Here is a 23,486-nt window from a genome sequence, read left to right as displayed (position 1 = left end):
ATGTGTGTGTGTGGGGGGGGGCGGGGTCTTATCTCCTTAGGTTTCCAGGACTGTCTCAAAATAGATCCACAGTCTTGGTACAAAGGCTTGAACACATGGGTATATAGAAATCATTTCAAACCCTAACTGCTCTGTAATGCAAAATGGTGTAACCACTCCTGATAACAACATATTACTTTCTTATTGATGCAAATGGAGTCTTTCTGTACAAAACACAAACCATATCCCCATTAGTTAATAATATTTTGATAATTCATATTCCTAAAACCATCTCGATGCTAATGATAAGAAGCTTCATTCATAATGGACAAATTTAATTAATACCATCTTCAAGAGGTAAAGGACAAAGAATAGATGACATATCAGTAAAGTGGAATCACCAGCAATTAAAGAAATATCAGGAATACAAGGTAAGATGAATTTTAAATACATAGTGACTGAATAAAAAAGGGAGGATTAGGCAAAAGTTTATTAATGGAAGTGGTTAAATAAAATTTTAGGAGACATAATTTCATACAGATGAGACTTACAAATCAGTGTTTGTCAGGATTTTGATAGAGGGTTTTAATAATTGTGACCCTTGAAATTAAACTGAGTTATGCATTCATTCTGTAGAATATCTTCAGTTTGAGAACTTTTAACACACAACCTGTTCAACAAGGAAGTAGTAACATCCATCTTACTCATTTCTTCCTGACTTATGTACTCAGGTTCTTGCCAATGGAAATAATTGTCTGTAGAAAGGTATTTCTCAATCCATCTTCCTAGAAAGTGGCCAAGGAAATAGTAGTAAATGACTATGAGAACATATTTTGAAATTTAGTTTGCATCATGATCCTTTCAGGTAATGATGCAGCCTTCTTTCTCCTAACTGAAAACCCATATCACACTGGCTGGCATAGTATCCAAGCTGGAAATAAGAGCTCTCATACTTGATCTTGTCCCCCTTAGTTCCTCAGTGCGTATTGCTGGAAGGTGAGGTCTAGAGATGGTATTTGGATCACAGAGGTGGAGCTTCACAAGCAAATCAATACCTGGCTCACAGGAATGGGTTAGTAACCATGGATGTTTTCTCTCTTCCACATAGGCTCACCTTTCTACTGCTTTCTGTAGTGAGTTAAAGGGTACAGCCTTCTGATCTTAGATCTTAGAGCCTTCCAAAAGATTAACCAAAATAAAACCATTCTCTTTAAAAACACTCTGAATTTGAAATTTACCACATATACCTTTTATCATATAGTCATGTTGTCAGTATATCCACTAAACAAACAACAAAATCTTGAGTATTCTGGTAAAGAAACAGAAAACAGATAAAGAAAAGAAGTTAAAGGACCCAACTTCAATTAAATTCTGCAAAAAAAAAAAAAGCTAAAAAACAAACAAACAAAAAATTGTCCCTCATTTGCCTAAACATTCCAGGTGAGAGTCCTGTGTCGTGAGAGTGATGGAGGAAAGGAATGAAGCTGTAGCTTCAAGGACTCTCTTGATTAGTAGGTAAAATTACAGGTAAAGAATATCTTTGCATTAAAGGTGTGGAAAGAAATTTGTATGTTTTTGTCTTTAAGGGCTCTCTGGAGAATTGGAGAAGTATGCTGCCTAATGTATGTCAACTTACCACAAGCTACAATCATTGGAGAGGATGGAACCTCAATTAAGAAAATGGCCTCATAAGACTGTAGTTAGAGTTTTCCTGCCTGGCCCACAGTCACGACCAATCTCTCTCACCCGCCAGGCTGGAAGCCACTCAGAACCAACCAAGTAAACACACAGAAACTTATATTATTTATAAACTGTATGGCTGTGGCAGGCTTCTTGTTATCTACTTCTTCTATCTTAAATTAACCCATTTCTATTAATCTATACTTTGCCATGTGGCTTGTGGCTTACCATTACCTTACATCTTCCTTGTCATGGCCACGGCTAGCAGTCTCTCTCCCCCTCCAGCCTTCCACCTCCCAGAATTCTCTTCTCTCTTGTCCTGCCTATACTTCCTGCCTGGCCACTGGCCAAACAGCATTTTATTTATACAGAGTGATATCTACAGAATAAGACAGCTGTAAGCAAGCCTATTGAGCACTTTCATAATTAGTGTTTAATGTGAGAGGGACCAGCTGATTGTGTGTGGTGGTCCTGGGATCTATAAGAAAGCAGACTGAGCAAGCCATGATGAACAAGCCAGTAAGCTGCATTCCACCAGGGCTTCTTCATCAGCTGCTGCCTCCATGTTACTTTCAGGTTTGAGTTCCTGCCTTGGCTTCTCTCAATAGACTGTGATTCAAGGTATGAAAATCAAATAAACTCTTTCTTCCCCAAGTTGCTTTGGTCATGGTGTTTGCAACAACACTGACTAAGACAAGAAATATACTTCCTGTGCATGCCTACATGGCTTCAAGAGTTATCTTTAGCTGACTGATGGATATGATAGCCTTCACTAGAAGACCTTGTCAAGATAACAGGGATGATATGGACTACTCCAATTCCTTCCCATTTACACATTCCTCCATGAATTTTTCAAGCAAAACACCTCCCAAGACTTTCACCAGCCTATTCTATTCACAGAACGAGACTATATATGATACATAACCTATGGTCTAAATAAATTAGATTAGATTAGATTAACTGTATTGTCAATATTATTAAAAACATATAACTGAATTGGGAGCCCGAGATTTAATAGTGAGTATAAGAGCTGTGAGAAACTACATAAGCCTAATATAGACACATGAATAATTACATTAATTCAGAAGTCTCCCTAATAACTGCTTTCTTAAATGATATAGCAGACACTTCTTAGAGCAATCTACATTCAAGTCTCTAGAGACAGTATAGTTTCTTAAAGTACATTTTGTTTTTAAAAATACAGATTGTCTGGGGAGTACATTTGGATAACATGAAAAAGTGTTATTTCTTTGGGAAATGTGTTATAAATCTCAAATTCTCCTGAGAATTTTCATCATCTCTTTAGGTTTTGATTCAAGAAGTGAGTACATGAAAACTGGGCTGGAGAGACATCTCAATGGTTAAGAGCACTGGCTGTTCTTCCAGAGGTCCTGAGTTCAATTCCCAGCAACCACATGATAGCTCAGGACCATCTGTAGTGAGATCTGGTGCCCTCTTCTGGCCCGCAGGCATGCATTCAGACAGAACACTGTATACATAATAAATAAATGGAAAAAAAAGAAAATTACCTAAGATTAGGATTGATTCATTTTATATGTCAGTGTGAGCAATACATAGAAAATGATTCAATGCATGGACCACATCAATAGAGTAAAGAGAAGATTTAAACACAAAAAATACAAATATACCTGCAAAACATTTGCTAATGAAATCATCTACAAGATTGTCTTACTAGGTGAGAAAAGCACATCATACATTCAGATACATTCAGAGAGGAGTGCAGTGTCTGTATTCATATCAGTAGCTTGGTCAATATGTTAAATATGGAAAGTCTGGTCCAAGTACAACTGTGCCTATATCTCTGCATCTTTATGGTATTTGAATATGGGTATTTCAGATAAATGTCTATATTTTTGGATTTTTTTTAACACACATAATTGGGATTCTAAAAGGTAAAGCAGAGGATAACCAGACCACAACCCACAGCTCCAGAGAAGCCAGCTAACAAGGAGAAGACTAAGAGGGACACATGGACGCCCTGGGAAGGGGAAATAGATGAGATCTCCATGAGCATGCTGGGGGTGAGGAGGGGCAGTAGAGGGTAGGGGTGGGGGATGAGAACATAAGGGAATGGGATGGTCGAGCTGGAACATGCACAGAATGGGAGAGCAAGGAAAAAGATACCATGATAGAGGGAGACATCATGGGGATAGAGAGAAACAGGGTGCTAGGGAAGTTTCCAGGAACCCATAAGGATGATCCCACTTTAGACTACTAGCAGTAGTGGAGAGGGTGCCTGAACTGGCCTACTCCGGAAATCAGATTGATGAGTACCCTAACTGTCATCATAGAGCCTCCATCCAGTAACTGATGGAAGCAGATGCAGGGATCCACAGCCAAGCACCAGGCCAAGCTCCAGGAGTCCAGTAGAAGAGAGAGAAGAGGGATTCTATGAGCAAGGGGCATGAAGATCATGATGGGGAAACCTACAGAGACAACCAAACCAAACTAGAGGGAACTCATGAACTGTGGACCAACAGCTGTGGAGCCTCCACAAGACTGGACTAAGCCCTCTGCATAAGTGAAACAGTTGTGTAGCTTGACCTGCTTAAGGAGCATCCCTGGTGCATGAGCAGGCTTTTAGAAGCCCAGTGCCTATGGTGGGACACCTTACATAGCCTTGGTGCAGGGGGAGGGCCTTGGACCTGCCTCAGCTGAATGTACCAGGCTCTGCTGACTCCCCATGGGAGGTCTTGCCTTGGAGGAGATGGGGATGGGAGGTGGGCTGTGAGCAAAGGCTGGGAGGGTGGGAGGAGGGAGGAGAGGGGGATCTGTGGTTGGTATGTAAAATGAATAAAAAATGTCTTAATTAAAAAAAGAAACAGTTAAAAATTGTTTCCAGCTAGGTATGCATTTTTGATAATTTTTCCCATTAAAACACTGATGTATTAATCACTTTTAAATTTTCATTCAAAGAAAATAGGGCCAGGTGGTGGCACTCGGGAGGCAGGTGGATCTCTGTGAGTTCAAGGCCAGCCTGGTCTACAAAGTGAGTTCCAGGAAAGGCGCGAAGCTATACCGAGAAACTCTGTCTCCAAAAACAAAAACAAACAAACAAAAAAAGAAAATAGGATAAAAATTTTTACGGTATTGATAATTTAGAACTAAATTCCTTTCATTTAAAATTAACCTGGTACTCATGATGAGTGATATAGCACTTTGAAAGTTTAATCACAGATTTAACATTAATGTGAATTCTACATTTTCCAGAACATTTTGCAGAATCATTGGTATGTATGATTGAAGTAGAATAAATGAATGATATTAAGTAATAACACTGTTATTTCTGTGGTTTGGATACATGAATTCCTACATTTTTGCCATGGAGGTAATCTGTGTACATAAGGAAAGCTTTTAAGAGATGCCTTCATGACTCTCTGAATGTGAGAGAATGTCCAATAAATGATGGTCTTCTTTACCCATATAGTTGACTGTGTCAATATACAAAGTTCTGACAGCAGAATGCTCCTCGTGGCTTCTGAGTAGATTATGGGTTTACCAGCACTTTGCCTCAGTTCTCCTCACTATTTGAGGAATATTTTGCCCCGTTTCTGTTTCTCATTCTAACACCTGTTATAGAATCCAAATGTTTCCTGTAAACAGTTCTTGATATTATCTTAAGTAAGTTTACTTTGTACTTGGATATCCCATTTTAATTACTTGTGACCTCTCTTAGAAATGATATATACATTAGAGGTTGTTAGTAATTACTGGGTCTGCTGACTCTCTATGGGAGGCCTTACCATCTTGTAGGAGGGAATGGGAGGGGAGGCTGAAGGGGTGGGAGGAGGAGGGTCTGTGATTGGTATGCAAAATGAATAAAAATTTTCTTAATAAAAAATAATTACTGTAATATCCTTAAGGCAAAAAGAATTGTTATAGGATGTCAACCCTATAATGTAAGAATCTTCATGTCTGATGATGAAGATTCCAGATAAGAAGTTTTCCTAATACATATATATCATTACTTTTCATACTAGATCCTGACTACATTTGGTTTGGTCCCAGATTCACAAGGTAGAAGAAGAAAACAACTCCTGAAGTTTTCCTTGGATCTCCATCAGAGATGTTGCTGTGATTTTTCATACACACATAGCTCATGGACAGAATAAATTCTTTAAAATGTAGTATTTTTAATTAAAAGAAAATTATAGCAGAGTTTATCCACTTTTGTAGTTTTTCATCTATGAATGCATATATCCATCATTGAACATGATATATACATAATCATAGTTGTAAATATTTTATGGAAAGTATTTATTTATAAGTCTAAAGTTTCAGTTATAATTTACAAGTTCTAGCCATATCTAAAAGAAAATGTGTTAGGCTTACTGATTAATTGTCAACTTTTCAGCCAACCTGTGCAGATCTTGTCTGTTGGATCTGAAGATCTGCAAGAATGGGGCGGGCTACAGTCTAATGCTGCAGACAACCCTATTTTAGTTTCAGAGTACTTTTATACATGAATGAAACAAAGAATGCAATGATCCGAGGAAGGTTGTTTGAGTTCACAGGGTGAAAAAGAATGATCAGAGAAACATGTAAATAAATATCACTAGGCACTTATTAATATTAACAGAGCTACAATTTATCAAAATATGCTCAGGACAAAGCAATTGAAACATGTATCTGGGAAACTATGAAAGCAAGGCAGAAGGCCCTATTCATTGTATATTGGCCAGATTGGATTCTATAGCTATGATCTGATATCCAACAAGAATAAAAATATCCTGTAAATTGAATGTAAATATTTGTCACAGAACGCATGAAATCACATCCAAGAATAATCCAGGGAACAAAATGCACCTGAGGTAAAACACCCTCTGCCTTTTTTTCCCTCTGGAGCCTCCTCACACTCCCACAAGGCATTGCTCACAATATGTCATTCCCTTGACAATGTTAGTACAGTTAATTTTGAAAATTAGTAACACAATAGGTAATTGATGCTTTAAAATCTTTGGTTAGCTTGTAGAATTTGAGCTAATGAGAGATAATTTGTGATTAGCTTTTTTGGTTTGAGCTGATGAAAGATGATTGGGAATGATTACTAAATAAAAATGTTATCCATGAATTTATTATTTTCAAACTTGCTTACCTGTTTGTTTCAGAAATAAGTGTGTGGTGAACATAAACAGGTGAGCAAAGAAGGATGTGTGTGTGTGTGTGTGTGTGTGTGTGTGTGTGTGTGTGTGTGTGTGTGAGTGTATTCACTAGTGAAACAAAAAATAGTTTAATAATCAAGTCCTTCTCTTAATGGGAAATTTTAGTTGGATCAAAACTCACTAGGGACCTCAAAGTTATTTTTTGTTTTGCTATCAGAATTTAAAAAAGTAACCATAATAGACACTAATACTTTTTCATCTATGTACCTTCTTTCATAAAGCATTTTGAAAATCTATGTTAATATTTCGATATTCTTTTCACATTTCAGTGATTATTTTTGGTTTTGTCTCTATTTTCTTTTATAGAAAACAGATTTTTTTCTCTGCAATATATTTGATTATAGGTTTTCCTCGTTCTGTTGCTCTCAGATCCTCCCCACCTCACACTCATCTGAAGCCACCTGCTTTCTGTTTCTCTTTAGAAAACAAATGGGCATATAAAAATAATAACAAAATGAAGCAATAACAAACAAACAAATCAGAATAGGACAAAACAAAGAGTCTCCTTTGGTTTTGCAAAATAGCTCCAGGTACCACGTACACTAATCAGTAGGGATAGACTCTAGTAGGCACTAGCTCCACTCCATATTCAGTGATTTGTATAGATGTTTTCTTCAGCAATAGGGCCTTACAATCAGTTGTGAAAAACAATCAGTAGCATTTGTACTGGGTGGTTTGGGGTGTCACCCTGACACAAGCTAGAGTCATCAGAGGAAAGAGCTCCGGCTGAGGAAATGCCTCCTTGAGATCCAGCTGTAACACATTTTCTCATTTAGTGATCAATGAGGGGCAGCATCTCATGGTGTGTGGTGCCATCCCTGGGCTGCTGGTCCTGGGTTCTATAAAATGGAGGGCTGAGCAAGCCAGGGTAAGCAAGACAGTTAGCAGCTCCCCTCCATGGCCTCTGTATCAGATCCTGCTTCCAGGATCCTGCCCTATTTTGAGTTCCTGTCCTGACTTCCTACAGTGATGAACAGCAATGTTGAAGTAAAAACCTAATAAACCCTTTCCGCCCCAACTTCCTCTTTGGTCATGGGGTTTGGTTGCAGCAATAGAAACCCTAAGACACCCTTGCAAGAGCATGGGTTTTTCAGGGTTCCCACGGGGCCCCTTTGGTCAACAACTCAATTAAATGTAATCCATTCCAGGACTGAAAGCTTCGTATGGTGATGAAAGATGTACAGGTGAGACTCCATTGTCCCCATTATTTGATGATTTATTTTATGTTGCCTTCCTCTATGTTGGGAAGCTTATACGGTATGGGGTCTCCACACAACCTCTCGAATGGCCCTTAGTATTAGCTATCCTTCCCCTCATTTCCTAGTTCAATCCCCCCTTCCTCCTCTCGGCATTTTTTCTCCTGTTCCACACCCCCCAGTTCCATCCATAGCAACCTATTATATTTCCCATTCCTAGGGAGAGCCGTCCCTCTCTCTTAGTCCCTCACACTATACCTAACCATGGTGTTTACACAGATTGTGGCTTAATTATTGAAGACTTAACAGATAACATCCACATATCAGTGAATACATACCATATTTGGCTTTCTGGGTCTGAGTTACCACACCCAGGCGGATTTGTTTTTCTAACTCCATCAATTTACCTGCAAATTTCATGATTTCATTTTTTGATGGGTGATTTATACACCATTGTATAAAAAGTATCACATTGTTTTGATCTGTTCATCCATTGAAAATATATGGGCTGTTTTCAATTTCTGGCAAAAAAGAAATCAAGCGACAATGAACAGTTAGGTGGGTGTCTCTACAGTAGGATGAAGATTCCTTTGGTTTTATGCCCAAAAGAAGTATAGCTAAATCTTAAGGTAGATCCTTTCCCAGCTTCCTTAGGAACTGCCATGCTGATATTCCATAGTGGTTGTAGAAGTTTGCACTCCCACTAACAATGGATGAGTGTTCCTCCTTTTAACATGCTCACCAGCATGAACTATCATTTGCTTCATTGAACTGAGCCATTTTGACTGGTCTAAGATGAAATATCAAAGTAGCTTTGATTTGCAGTTCCCAGATGACTAAGGATGTTGAAGAATTCTCTAGGTGCTTCTCAGTCATGTGAGTTCTCTCTCTTGAGACCTTTTTTGTTTTGTACCCCATTTTTAATTAGATTGTTTGTTTTAATGATTTCCAGTTTTTTAGTTCTTATCCATTTTAGATATTAGCTATAAGACATGGAGTTAATAAAAATATTTTGCATTCTGTAGCCTGTTGTTTCATCCAAATGATGGCATCCTTTGCCATGCAGAAGCTTTTCAGTTTCATGGAGTCCCATTTATTAATGTTTTGTTCTTAGTGTCTGTATTATCCCTTTGATCTTCTTCAGTTGTCTTATTGTTCTAGCTAAGACTTGAAGGATTATAAAGAAAAGGAATGGAAAGATGGGCAACCTATTATTTTTCCCAATTTCATTAATAATTCTTTGATTTTTCTCTCCATTTAAGTTGATATTGGCTATGGGATTGTCATAAACTGCCTTTTTTATATTGAGTTATGTCCTTTGTATCCCTAGTCTCTCTAGGAATTTTATCATGAAGAGGTATTGTAGTTTGTCAAAGACCTTTTCTGTTTCTAATGAAGTGATAATGTCATATTTGTTTTTCAGTTTGTTTATTTGGTGGAGTATGTGAATAAATTTGCTTATGTTGACATATTCTTGCATCTCTGGGATGGAGCCTCTTTTTGATATGTTCTTGGATTAGGTTTGCATGTACTTTATTGAATATTTTCTATCTTTGTTCAAAAGGGAAATTCATCTGTAATTCTCTTCTTTGTTGAGTCTTTATTTGGCATCAGGGTAACTGTGACCTCATAAAATGAAGTGGGAAATTTATCTTCCACTATTTTGTGGAATAATTATGGTGTATTGGCATTCATTCATCATTAATATTTGGTAAAATTTTGCACTAAATCTTCTGGTCCTGGGTCTTTTGGGTTAATAGACTTTTGATAACTATTTCTATTTCTCTAGGGGTAATAGGCTTACTTAAATTGCTCACCTTATCTTGATTTAAATTTTGTAGGTGATACATATAAAGAAAATTATCCTTTATTTTAGATTTTCCATTTTGATGAAGTCAGGTTTAAAGTATGCCCTTATGATTCTCTGGACTTCCTCCTTGTCTCTAATTTTGTTAATTTGGATCATCTCTCTATACTTTTTGGGTAATTTGACACAGGTTTTGTCAAAAAATCTTAATGATTTTTTTCTAAGAACCAATTTTTTGGTTCATTGATTCTTTTAGTGTTTATTTGTTCTTTGTCTTTTTGTGTTTTATTGATTTCAGGCCTGAGTTTTATTATTTCTTGATATCACTCCTTTTTGGCATCATTTTTTCCTTTTTTCTCAAAACTTTCAGGTATGTCATTAAATTACTAACATGAAATCTCTCCAAATTTTTATGTAGGCACTTAATGCTGTGCTCTAACCTATTTGAATCACCTTCATTGTATCCTAAAGTTTGGATATGTTGCTTTTTCATTTTCCCTCAGTTATTAAAAGTTTTAAATTTATTTATTAATTTCTGTCTAATCTCATTTTTTCAGTCGGTAATGAGTTGTTCAGTCTCCATGAGTTTGTACACTTCTTGTTGTTATTGATATTCTGTTTTTTAATTCATGCTTGGCCAATAGGATGCAGGGTGTTTTAAATTTTTCTTGTGTCTTGATGATTGCTTTGTGTCCAAGCACATAATTTTGAACAGTTTCATGAGCTACTGAGAAAAAGCTATATTCTTTTATGTCTGAGTGAAATATCTGCTAGGTCCATTTTGTTTATGACATCATTTAGATCTAGTATTTCTCTGTTAGATTTTGTCTGGATAACCTTTGGCCAGAGTGGGGAATTAAAATCTCTTACTTTTGGTGTGTGAAGGACAATATGTGATTTAAGATGTAGTATGTTTTCTATAAACTTGGGTGCCCTCTTGCTTGATACATAAAATACAATTAGAATATCCTCTTGGTGAATTTTTCCTTTGATGATTTTTTGTTAATCAATTAATTAATTATTTTTCCCAGCCCGATCACTGTTTCCCCTCCTACCCCTCTCTCCTTTGAGTCCTTCCCCACAACCTCTACTTCCCCTGACCTCCAGTCCTTCAATGTACTCTTCAAAAAAAGTACAGGACTCCCATGTTATGACATATCAAGTTGCAGTAAGACTAGGCACCTTCTCTCCTACAAAGGCTGGATGAGTCAACCCAGTAGGAGGAAAGGGTTCCAAAAGCAGGTCACAGAATCAGAGACAACCCATATTTCTTCTGTTAGGAATCCCACAAGAAGAACAAGCTACACAACTGTAACATGTATGCAAAGGACAGGTCAGTTCCATGCAAGTTCTCTGGTTCTCTATGAGCCCCTATGAGCCTAGGTTAGTTGATTCTGTGGGTTTTCTTGTGGTGTCCTTGGCCCCTCTGGATCCCACAATCCTTCCTCCCCCTCTTCCACAGGATTCCCAATGGTCTGTCTAATGTTTGCCTACAGGTCTCTGCATCTGTTTCCATCAATTGCTGGATGAACCCTCTCTGATGACAATTAGGCTAGACAATGTTCTATGAGTATAGCAGAATATCATGAGGAATCATTTTATTGACATTCTTTCTTTTGTCAGTCATATTTGGTTCTATGCTAGGTCTCTGGGATGTCCAGCCTCTGGGTCCTGGCCTTCTAGGCAGTTTCCTGACCCTCTCATAGCTTGGTTCTCAAACTGGACCAGTGATTGATTGACCACTCCCATAATTCCTTGCCACCTTTGTCCCAACATATTTTTCAGGCATAGTAAATTGTAGGTCAAAGATTATGTGACTGGGTTGGGGGTTCTAATTCCTCTACTGAAAGTCTTTCCTGTTTACAGAAAATGGCTGGTTCAGGATCCGTCAGTACTATCCTTCCCTATCTCTTTGGATTAGTTTTGGTTGAAAGTCTCTTTTGTCAGATATTGAAATGGCTATGCCAACTTGTTTCTTGGGTCTGTTTGCTTGGGGATATCATTTTCAATCCTTTCACCCTTAACTGTTGTCTATTCTTGAGGTTAAGATGTCTCTCTTAGATACAGCAGGATGGATCCTGTTTTCAAATCCAATCTCAAATCTGTTTCTTTTTAGCAGGAAACTAAGACCATTGGTATTTAGAAATATCAATGAGGAAGATTTGTTGGTTCCTGTTATTTTTTGAAGTATGTATTTTATTTCCATCACTTTGATTTCCTTACCTGAGATTATTTATCCTTGTGTTTTATTTGGTTTGGTTAACCTCTTTTTTCTCATTAAGAAATTTTTCATTCATTTTACATACCAATCACAGATCCTCCTCTCTCTCCCTTCCTTCTCTCTAGCCTTCCCCCCTGCAAACTACCCTCCATTCCCCCCTATAAGAAGGTAAGGCCTCCCATGGGGAGTCAGCAGAACAATGTACATTCAGTAGAGGCAAGTCCAAGCCCCTCCTCCTGCCTCAAGGCTGTACAAGGTATCCCACCATGGGTAGCTGGCTACAAAAAAAAGCCTTCTCATATACTAGGGATGTATCCTGATCTTGCTGCCAGGGGGCGCCTTAAGCAGATCAAGCTACACAACTGTCTCACTTATGCCTCTTAAGATTGATTATTTCCTTCCAGTGCTGTCTGTATTTGTTGATAAATATTGCTTAAATTTGGCTTTATTGTGAATTGTCTTTCTCCGTCTATTGTGACTGAATGTTTTACTGGGTATAATAAGTAATCTGGGCTTGAATCTGTGGTTTCTTAGAGTTTGTAGATCATCTCTCCATGCCCTTCTTGCTTTTACAGTTTCCATTGAGAGGTCAGGTGTTACTCTATTAGGTCTGCTTATATATTATTGGTTATTTTCCCTGGGTACTCTTAAATGTTCGTTCTTTCTTCTGTGCAATTAGTGTTTTGATCATGTGTCATGGAGAATTCCTTTTCTGGTACAGTCTATTTCTTGTATATATGTTTCCTATATTTTGATAGACAACTCTGTTTGGGGAAATTTTCTTTCATGATTTTGTTGAAAATATTTCCTATGCCTTAGACTTGAGTTTTTTCTCTTTCCTCTATTCTTATTATTCATAGATTTAGACCTCTTAAGGAGTCCCAGATTTTCTGATTAATTTGTGCCTGAATATATTTTTTTTAGATTTAACATTTTCTTTCATGAAATTATCCACTTCTTCTAGTTTGTCTTCAGTGGCTGAGATTCTGTCTTCTATATCTTTTAGCTTGTTGGTAGACTTGTCTCTGATGCTCCTGTTGGATTTTCTAAATTTTTCATTTCTAGAATTTGCTAAGTTTGTGTCTTCTCTATTGATGATATTTTCATTTTCATGTCTGAGCTGTTTTCATAATTTCAATCCACTCTTTGTTTTTGTTTTCACAGTCTTCATTGAGGGATTATTGAAATTCTTTTTAAGGACCATGAACATATTCCTGATAGCTATTTTTTAACCCTTTTCTTGTGCTTCAACTTTATTTCATATCTCAGGGCCTCCTGTTGCTGTGCTCTTGTGAAGACCTACTGTCCTGCCATTGTTGATTGTGTTTTTACAATAGTGTCTATGCATCTGGGTTTGGGATGATTGTAATTCTAGCTGCTTATATCTAGTATTGTCTTTGTTGAACGGGTTTTGCTTCCTTGATTTCTGTTGTATTTTCTATTTGTTGGTAAATTATGGTGGCTGTATGTTGCCAAGCTACAATCCATAGAAACACAGAGGGTAGATATAGAGTACAAAATTAGGAGGGACAGAAAGATTCCCAAAAAGGAAAAATAGAATAGATATTTATGTATGGGTTAGAGAGCACTGAAATGGAAGGGTGAACTGCAGAGGGGGAGAAAGAAGGAGGAGGGGGATAATGTTGGCAATATTGGAAGATAGTATAAATGAAAACTTATTTGAGGAGTCTTGTGTACACCTAATATAGCAGAAGCCTCTTAAAATATATACCCATATGAAGGTGATCTAAACAAAATCATCCAAAAATGGGAAAGACAGAGAGCCCCAATTGGCTATATCTTGCCTCCAAATGAAGCTTTCAGTACTGGAACTGGATTACATCTGTTTGGGTTGTTGGCCAAATGAGTCCATAGGAATCCAAAGAGGAAAAATAAAGAAGGGAAAGAAAATAACAAACCCACAAACCCAGACTGTTGACAAGACTATGGGTGGCTCTCCACAAACTGACTGCAAGGCCCTTTGCTGAAGACAACACCTACATAACTCATTGAATGTGGAGAAATCATCCCATGCCTACATAAAAGTTTCACCATGATGTGCTTGAGTCTTTAGTATAGGAAGGTACTCTGCAGGATGCCAAAGAAGGAATGTACCACCCAGCCACAAACCCTTTTATCTACAATGGTGTCCTGCCTGCAGGAAGTGCTAGAGGAATGGTGGCAAACAACTTGTGGGGATAACCATTGATGTCTGACCTGACTGAATCCGGTACATGAAGTGGAACCCATGCCTGAGACTTCTTGTGTTACCAATAACCTGACAATAGGCATCCCAGAGACTTAGGAGAAACAAAATACTACTGTTCTTCAAAAACAGGCAAAAAGCACATAGAAATAAAATGACTCCTGATGATATTCTGCTATACTCAAAAATGAGTGCCTTATTCAGCTATCATCAGAGAAGCTTCCTACTGCAGTAGATCGTAATAAATACAGAGAGTCACAGCTGGACATTACGCAGAATGTGAGAGATCTTGGAATACTCAGATGTAAATGGGATGTCTCCATTAAAACTCCCCAGTCAGGGGTCAGAAAAACTTGAAGAAGTTGATGCAGAAAGAGTGTAAGGGATACCAAGAAAACAGTGACCTCTCAGTCAACATAACTGATGAACTCACAGAGACTGAGACAGCATGTATGTACAGGACCTGTAGGGATCTCTACCAGTTGGCATCCTAGAGCTGGAAAAAAAAAGATGTGAACCAGAAGCAATCTCAGGTTGGTAATCACTTGGAAATTACTACTTAATTTTCTCCAAGGGAGTCTCAATGGGGAAACAAAGTACTCTTAATAGTAGGTTGCATGCCCAGTAGTACATGGCCAACAGAAAAAGAACTGAAGGCATCTTAGAAGTTTCCTTGTCTCACAGTGGCCTGTCAGGGCATGTTCTTTCAATTTAAATTTATTTTTTATTTTTGTTTGTTTTTCTTTTCTCTTTTTATCTGATAGGTCCTTTGTGTGAATATTTTGTCTTCTGAATTAATGTTTAAATGAGGTTCCTGAGCGTGGTAACAAGTGGGTCACTGCATCATATGTTTCTTGTGGTTTCTTTTTCCCTTGGAGTCTTTTCCTTCTGTTGGATTTATTTTCTTCTTATGTGTTAAATTTTATCTTATTTATAATTTTATTTTATTATTATCATTTGGAAGGCTGTTTGTTTTCTAATGAGATGCATAATGGAGTAGGATCCCTATGAATGGAAGGGGAGATTGGTAATAACTTGGAAGAATAAAGGGAAAGAAAACATAATAAGTATATAGTAGGTCAGAAAAAAATCTATTTTCATTAAAAGAAAAAATGAAACACAATCAAGAAATGAATAAATAAATATTAGAAATAGAAGGACATGAAGCTCATATAGAGATGTGATGGGGGATCCAGGAAGTTATGGAGGATTGAGGGATGGATATGATCAAGATACATTGTAGACATATATGAAATGCATAGAGAATGTATTAAAATTAAAATGAAAAATAAAGTACTTATTCCCTCTTGGTCGCTTATGTGTGTGTAATTAAATTTTTCACTCCAAATGTTAAGACGTTAAAAGATATAATTTCCTAGTATAGTCTTTTGAACCTTTGGTTATATGGACTCTGAAATTAGTTTTTATCTTTGACATCTGATTTTTTATCTGAAATTTCTCCTCTTTTAGATAAATTACATATGCTCTTGTTCATTATAACTTCTTGTCAAGCAAGCAACTTTAAATGTTTGAACAAACATTTCAAGTACTCTAAATGATAAAGGGACAAATAACCATTATTTGCAATACAAAGGCAATTTTCTTTTTTAAAATCTTGGTTGAAGTCATACTTCTTTCCTGTAATTGACCTTTTTGAGATCTCACCACCTTTGGAAAGATATTTTATAAGTATTATAGGGAAAAGCTGAAAAGAAGATCTGTAATCGTCAGGGATGGCATTATGTCCACAGTGAGCACAGCAGGCTAAAGAGCATGAATAGCCAAGCCAATGGAAACAAAACTGAAATTCTGTAAGTGGGGTCTAGGACAAATGGAATTCTACACAATGACATGTTTGAAAGTTGGAGAAATAAAAATGGATTTTAAACTAAAACTATTAAGAGAAACAGCAATTTTAAAAAGAAATAAATTGTACTTCAATTACTTGTTTTAGAACTGACTGTAGGTTGAGAAACTCAAGTGTGTGGAGGAACTAAATAGTATTAATAGAAAATGTGGGAATGGAGAAATGATGGCTCTATAATTAAGAGTGCTGGCTACTCTTCCAGATGTCTTGAGTTCAATTTCCTGCACCATCATGGTGGAAAACTATAGTCCTGTGAGTTCTGATGCTCTATTCTCTTGTGTGTAGACATAACACTACATCTTAAAAAAAAAAAAAAAAGGAAACAATACAAGCGAATTTCATCAATAGTTAAATATAAGGAAAATACTTCTAACTACTCACATTCAAGCAGAAAGACAATGATAGTTTTGACTATATAAAATGAATAGTTTTTATTAAGAAATTTTTTTCATTCATTTTTCACCCCAATCACAGATCCTCCTCTTAACTCCTCCTCTCCTCCCAAACTTCCTCTCCCAACTCACCCTACACTCCACCCACAAAAAGACAAGGCCTCCATGGGAACATTCAGTAGAGGCAAGTCCAAGCCCTTCCCCCTACCTCAAGGTTCCACAAAGCTGGCTCATGCACCAGATGGATTCTGATCCTACCACCAGGGGGCCTCCCAAGCAGATCATGCTATAAAGCTGTCTCACCATGCAGAGGGCCTAGTCCAATCCCATGCAGGTTCCACAGCCATTGATCCAACTTTCATGAGTTCCCTCTAGTTTGGTTTGGTTGTCCCTGCATGTTTCCTCATCATGTTCCTGATACACTTGCTCATAGAATCTCTGTTCTCTCTCTTTAACTGGACTTCTGGAGCTCTGTCTAGTGACTGGCTGTGGATCTCTGCATCTGCTTCCATTAGTCATCTGAGAAAAGTTCTGTGATGACACTCTCACCAACATGACTGACTAAACATGAGCTGAGCAAGGACAACAATAATAGATAATCTATTGTGGACTGGGGATGCCCAAGAGGCCTCAACCCTAGATAAAGAACAATGAGCAACTAAAGAATGCTGAAAGCAGGAGGAATAGTCTTTCTCAAGGAGGAACACACAATTATTTATACACTACTAAATGGTCAGCCATGAAAACATGCATACAAGTAACATACAGACAGAGCAGGTTGTACTTACAAACATAACATATATGCCCATCATAATATGCATGTAACAACAACCAATGAAGAAAGAGGCCATGAATTTGAAAAGATCAAGAATAAATTTATGAAAGGAAAGGAAATGGGGCAACTATGTAACTATATTATAATCTCAAAAATTAAACTTTAAAGGCCAGGCGGTGGTGGCGCACGCCTTCAATCCTAGCACTTGGGAGGCAGAGGCAGGCAGATCTTTGTGAGTTTGAGGCCAGCCTGGTCTACAGAGTGAGATCCAGGGAAGGCACAAAGCTACACAGAGAAACCCTGTCTTGAAAAACAAAACAAAAAAAAAAATTAAACTTTAAAAGATAAAATGACTCTCAATTATCACTGCAATACATACATTTTTAAATGATAAAAGCCCACTCTGCTTATTGTGATGTTGAGAAATATGAAAATGCATTGTTCTTGGAAACTGAATAATCCATGTAGAAAAAAAATTTGAGGTAATGAACAAATAAATGTAGTGTTTATTTTGAATGAGCAATCCCAGCTTAAGGAACTTATTCTAAAAGTCTAAACTTATAACATTCAATATTATGAAAATTACATTTATAAAAGCAAGTTCCAATAATTTTATACATTGCCATAATTGTTAAGTTAAGGGAAAGCCATTGTCTTATAGAAGTGATTAAATGAACTATAATAAATGTTCACAAAGAGGAACTGTGGTTGATATATTGTGCACCTCAATAAACTTATATGGGGTCAGAGAACAGAACAGCCATAATATTAAACACAGAGGTTAGGCAATGGTAGCACATGCCTTTAATCCTAACATTCCAGAGCCAGAGATCCATCTGGATCTCTGTGAGTTCAAAGCTACACTGGATAAAAACCAGGCATGTTGTACCATGCCTTTAACCCCAGCATTCACCCCAATACCTGGCTCCCGGTTAGTTTTTATTAATAAGACCTTCTAAGTTTCATGCAACAAAGGACTACATGGCACAGCTGTAACTAAATTTGAAATGACTCCTTAAACTGTTGTGTGTTTGACAGGATACAGTGTTAATGCAAATAAACCAAGAGGAAACCATATGTTGGTAGGATAACACATTTCTCTTAAGATCAATGTGTCTAAAACAGGCTTATCTTTTTCCATCTTATATTTTCATCTTTTGTATCATATTGAAATAAACTCATAATTATGTAACAGTGATTTTAAAACATAGGTTCATGATAAACATTCAAGTATTGTTGCAATCTGTTAGCAATACTCTGGAAGCAATATTAAGAGTATTAAAAGAAGAGTGGGGAGTATATACACATGCACACTCATACACAGGTCTGTTTTTATAAAAAGTACTACTGTATCATACAATTTGAAATCCCTCAGGAAATGATGTTCTTAGATCTCAGTTACCCTGAGGACTCTTTATTCTTGTGAGATTTTCCTGTAGGACACTAGGAAGTAAATCCACCATGGTCTCTTAAGACAGTAAAATTTTATATAGTACTGTATGTCACATTAAGTAAGGTTTATAACATCTCACAGGTGAACTGCATTGAACTGTAGAACAGAGGGCAATGTGCTTTATTTCCATATCAAAACTGGATAAATTGATTAAAAATAGTAAATATAAAAGAGCATTTGCTCAGTCGTGCATTTTGAGGTAGAATGAGGTGCTAGGGAAGGAGAGGGAGGGATCATCAATGCTCTCTGAACACAAGGGTGATGGTTTGGGTCATGTGCAGAAAGCTTGCTCAAATCTGCACATGTAACTTACTAACAAAGCTGCAGAACAATCAAAGGGTTAGTGGTTTTACCATTCACATTTGACTTGTAGATAGTGGTGAAATATTAGTAATCAATACAATCTATCTAAAATGAAAGTTTTATTTTTTTAAATATTCTGTGACATTTCATCTAATGAACATAATTGCATTCCTTAGCTTGTGTCATTTTGTTTCATACATTATTTTTTTTTTCACCATAAGTATACGTGGTAATGTGACTGTTGAGGTAGGACAAATCTGTAGCTTGGTGTGATGGAATTCATTACAAGATTGTGCATTTGATTCAGTGTTGTCATTGACATGACCTGTGTAAACAGGAACATTTTATTCTCCATCCAACAGTTTAATGACTTAAAAAAATATAACACATGAAGGGAAATCCATGTATTATTTTGAAAGAAAACATGTTGGAACTATTACTGTTCTTTGATTTACTCAGGTCTATCTATCTAGGATATTGACTAAAGATTTCTGCCACTGTCCTTGGGAAAGTATCTCATTTTCCAATTTGATTTAGTTCTTTGTATTTTTATGTGTTCAGCTTTTAAAATTAATTTATTCATTAAAGGTTGAAAGATTAGAAATATTTTTGTTAATATCTTCAAGATTGAAGATATGATCTTAGTGTGTCCGTGTTAAATTGATTTGACTATTGTATTGTAATAGCAAAAGCAACCAAGAAAGATGTTTTCCTTGAATGTTTTACTAAACCTCTGGGGGACTTTTTGCACAAATTTAATGAACATTTAACAACTATGCTTGAAAGTAACTACACTGCAATAACGTTTTATATAAAGACAGATGGGAAAGAGTTCCTAAAACAAGGATCAGCCCTGAAAACGAGATCTTATTAGAACAAACAGTTGTAACTTAGGTTTTAGTAAGATGATTTAAAAGTTCATTCAAAAACTTTCATGTAACTGAATTTTCAAAGCTATGACTTCTGAAAATAGTCACTCTTATTTTGATCTATGAGAATAAACACAAACTTAAATATGTCTTTATATTTAAATCCTTTGTCACCTCTATAGAATATTAAAATACTGATTTTTACACACATGATTATTAGTGGTTGATAATTGGTTGTTGACCTGATATTTCAATATTATTTTTTTGATAAGGACATACATTTATCCAGAATTCATCTCATTAGCAGTACCTCCAACAACTGTCAGCATGAAATCTCTAATGTAATCTCTTTTTTCTTGAGATTCTCTTTCCTGACTAAAAAATAAATTTACATTCTTATAACTTAAAAAATTTGCAAAGAGGTAGGCATTTGTAATAGAAACATTTAAAATATATTATATAATGTTTCCTCATTTTAGTATTATCTACACATTTACAGATGTAGTTTTGAACTTTTTTATTTTATTTTTATCTTTCTTTACATTTCATTGATCATAACACAAAGGCAGTTTTATATTTCTCTGCTTCCACTATATTTATTTTGGCTCTTTGTTAAATCGTACAGGTTTTTAAGTTTTATTAATAAGGAGATCAACTATCTCTAGTGCATGTATCATCATTAAAGTAATTACTAATGAAATGTACTGTGAAGTAAGTGGCACCCAAGGGACATAAACCATCAAAGAAAAGGGTAAGAAATATTCACAAAGATACAATATTTTTTAAGATATAATATTAAAAATAATTCTCTGTGTGTTTCTATTAACTATCTGAAACACTACATCATAAACCACAAAGGAAATTATGAGTTTGGACAAGAGCACTCTAACCCAATAATTGCTTAGAATTGTTCAGCATGTGCAAGGCCCTGGATTTAGAACCACAAGACAAAAAGCAATTAACTGGTATATTGAGCATTCTGATTATTGATTTAGTCTAGGTGGTTTTTTTATTTGTACTTCTAAATATGAAATTTAGATCGCACCTACTGACTGATTTATCTCTATTTCATAATTTTAAAAGGCCAAGTTTTGTGGGTTTTCTAATTAGTCAAAAAATTAAAGAACTAGAACTATTCTTCTGAGATAAAAAGTCTTTTTGCGTTGTGGATTTAGCTCAGTGGTAGAGCGCTTGCCTATTCAAGTGCAAGGCCCTGCGTTCGATCCTCAGCTCAAAAATAAGTCTTTTTAGAATGCTTAAAATAAATCTATATTCATCCAAAGATAAAATCAGGTGTTGTCCAAATACATGCAACTGTAAGACAGGAGGTGGCTGCAATACTTATCTGAAACATCACTTTTCTAACTCAAACACACACTAATTATCACTCTTATTATTCAGATAGACTTCTTTTTCCCATTCAAACTTGATGTAAGCCAGAAGACTGTAATGGGAAACCATTCAGGAGAGACAGTGCTTCTTGTGGGTTTAGCTGATGACACAGCTTTGAGACTTGTGCTAGCCAATGCTTCAGCCTAATCACCCTCACACTTAGCATAGAAGGTGCTTGCTTGTTTTACATTAATATGTGAAATATCTCTTTTATAATCATGCCTCCTTAGAAATTTCCTATTCTAGTACAGGTCTTTCTAAAATGGTAGTGACTGTGGCCAATGCAAATCAAATAATTTCTGTAGAATATTAAATCAATTAATTGTGAGTTGACAATTAATGTGAGATATTAACAAAGTTAAATTTTGAATATGGATTTAGAATGAAAATTTGAACAGAGAGCAACAGGTGAATATAATTGAAGTGTACAAGCATTTGAAATGACCCAATAATGGGCAAGTAGGCTGTGCATGACTCCTCCACAAAAATCTTAGAGCTCTGACAATCACAGGAATGTGTTAGAGCACATTTCAGAGTGACTTGAATGTTGATTTCTGAAAGTATCTGTGCATTTATTAACTATATGGATACATAATTTTTAATGGATGAAAAGAAAAAAGTATTTTTCCTGGTGTGATAACAGTTTTGTATTTTCTATAGATTTGCTAAGAAACAAGAAAAATGAAGAACCAAACTGTGGAGATAGTGTTCATTTTGCTTGGACTGACGGATGACCCTCAGCTACAAATTCTGATTTTCCTGTTTTTGTTTTTCAATTACATCTTGAGCCTGATGGGGAACTTAGTGATCATCCTCCTCACCCTGCTGGATCCCCACCTCAAGACTCCAATGTATTTCTTCCTCCGGAATTTCTCCTTCCTAGAAATTGCATTCACCACAGTGTGCATCCCCAGGTTCCTGATGAGCATTCTCTCAGGAGAGAAAATGATTTTGTACAATGCTTGTGCAGCTCAATTATTCTTCTTTTTTCTGCTAGGGACCACAGAGTTCTACCTCCTGGCTGCCATGTCCTATGACCGCTATGTTGCCATCTGCAGACCACTGCATTACCCCATCATCATAAACAACAAAGTGTGTCATCTGCTGGTCATCAGCTCCTGGGTGACTGGGTTATTAGTCATTTTCCCCCCTTTGCTCTTGGGACTCAAGCTGGATTTCTGTGCTTCCAAAACTGTTGATCACTTTGTATGTGACAGTGCTGTCCTCCAGCTGTCTTGCACAGACACAAGTTTAATAGAGTTGATGTCTTTTGCCTTGGCTCTGATGACACTGGTCATCACCTTGATCTTAGTGATCCTCTCCTACACACTCATCATCAAAACCATCCTCAAGTTCCCTTCAGCTCAACAGCGGAAAAAGGCCTTTTCCACCTGCTCCTCACACATGGTTGTTGTCTCCATTACTTATGGGAGTTGTATCTTCATGTACATGAAAACATCAGCCAAGGAAAGGGTGACTCTAAGTAAAGGTATAGCTGTGCTCAACACTTCTGTGGCCCCTTTGCTAAATCCTTTCATTTACACTCTAAGGAACCAGCAGGTGAAGGAAGCTTTCAAACATGTTTTTCTTAGATTTTGTTCTTTTAAAAACCATTAGACAAGATTTAGACATAAATAATACCTTGTTGAAACATGAACTACTCGCAAATGTTTTAGTTGTGACCTAAGCCAATTCACTGTTGAGTGTTTTAGTCATTTGTTTCCTAAGCCTCTCTGAGTGCTTCTGCATTTTTTTTTTTAGCATAGCTTGCTAACTGAGAGGGATGAAAGTGCTCTCTCAAAATCAGAATATTAAATTATATGTTTATAGGGGAATTCTCATGAACTTTCATGGACATATACTAAGTGTTGATTCAGCTGAAACTTGCTAGATTTTACAAGTTAAGCTTTTTTGCATGCATTTACATTGTAAGAGACACAGATAGAATGATGGTTATGACGTGACATATTTGGGATTGTCCTAGCAGATAGAAAATTTAATAATTTAACCCAGGTCATGGTGGCACATGCCTTTAATCTCAGCACTTGGGAGGTAGAGCCAGACAGATCTCTGTGAGTTCTAGGCCAGCCTGGAGTATAGAGTGAGTTCCAGGAAAGGCACAAAGCTACACACACAAACCCTGTGTTAAAAGAGAGAGAGAGA

General features: G+C 36.6%; 1 protein-coding gene across 1 annotated transcript; it reads left to right on the top strand.

Annotated features, from left to right (window-relative positions):
- The first annotated feature begins 22,004 nt into the window (after positions 1 to 22,004).
- On the top strand, positions 22,005 to 22,940 carry LOC118571127 (olfactory receptor 6C6-like). Its single transcript, XM_036170042.1, has one exon. It carries the CDS (start codon positions 22,005 to 22,007, stop codon positions 22,938 to 22,940), a length of 936 nt encoding a protein of 311 aa, XP_036025935.1.
- The last annotated feature ends 546 nt before the right edge of the window (positions 22,941 to 23,486 follow it).

Source organism: Onychomys torridus, chromosome 20, assembly GCF_903995425.1.
Source record: "Onychomys torridus chromosome 20, mOncTor1.1, whole genome shotgun sequence".
Taxonomy (NCBI): domain Eukaryota; kingdom Metazoa; phylum Chordata; class Mammalia; order Rodentia; family Cricetidae; genus Onychomys; species Onychomys torridus.
The sequence above is the reverse complement of the archived record's forward strand: the minus strand, read 5'-3'. Positions and strand labels throughout refer to the sequence as shown.

Coding starts and splice junctions, on each gene's coding strand:
- LOC118571127 (XM_036170042.1), top strand. CDS start 22,005: ATGAAGAACCAAACTGTGGAGATAGTGTTCATTTTGCTTGGACTGACG.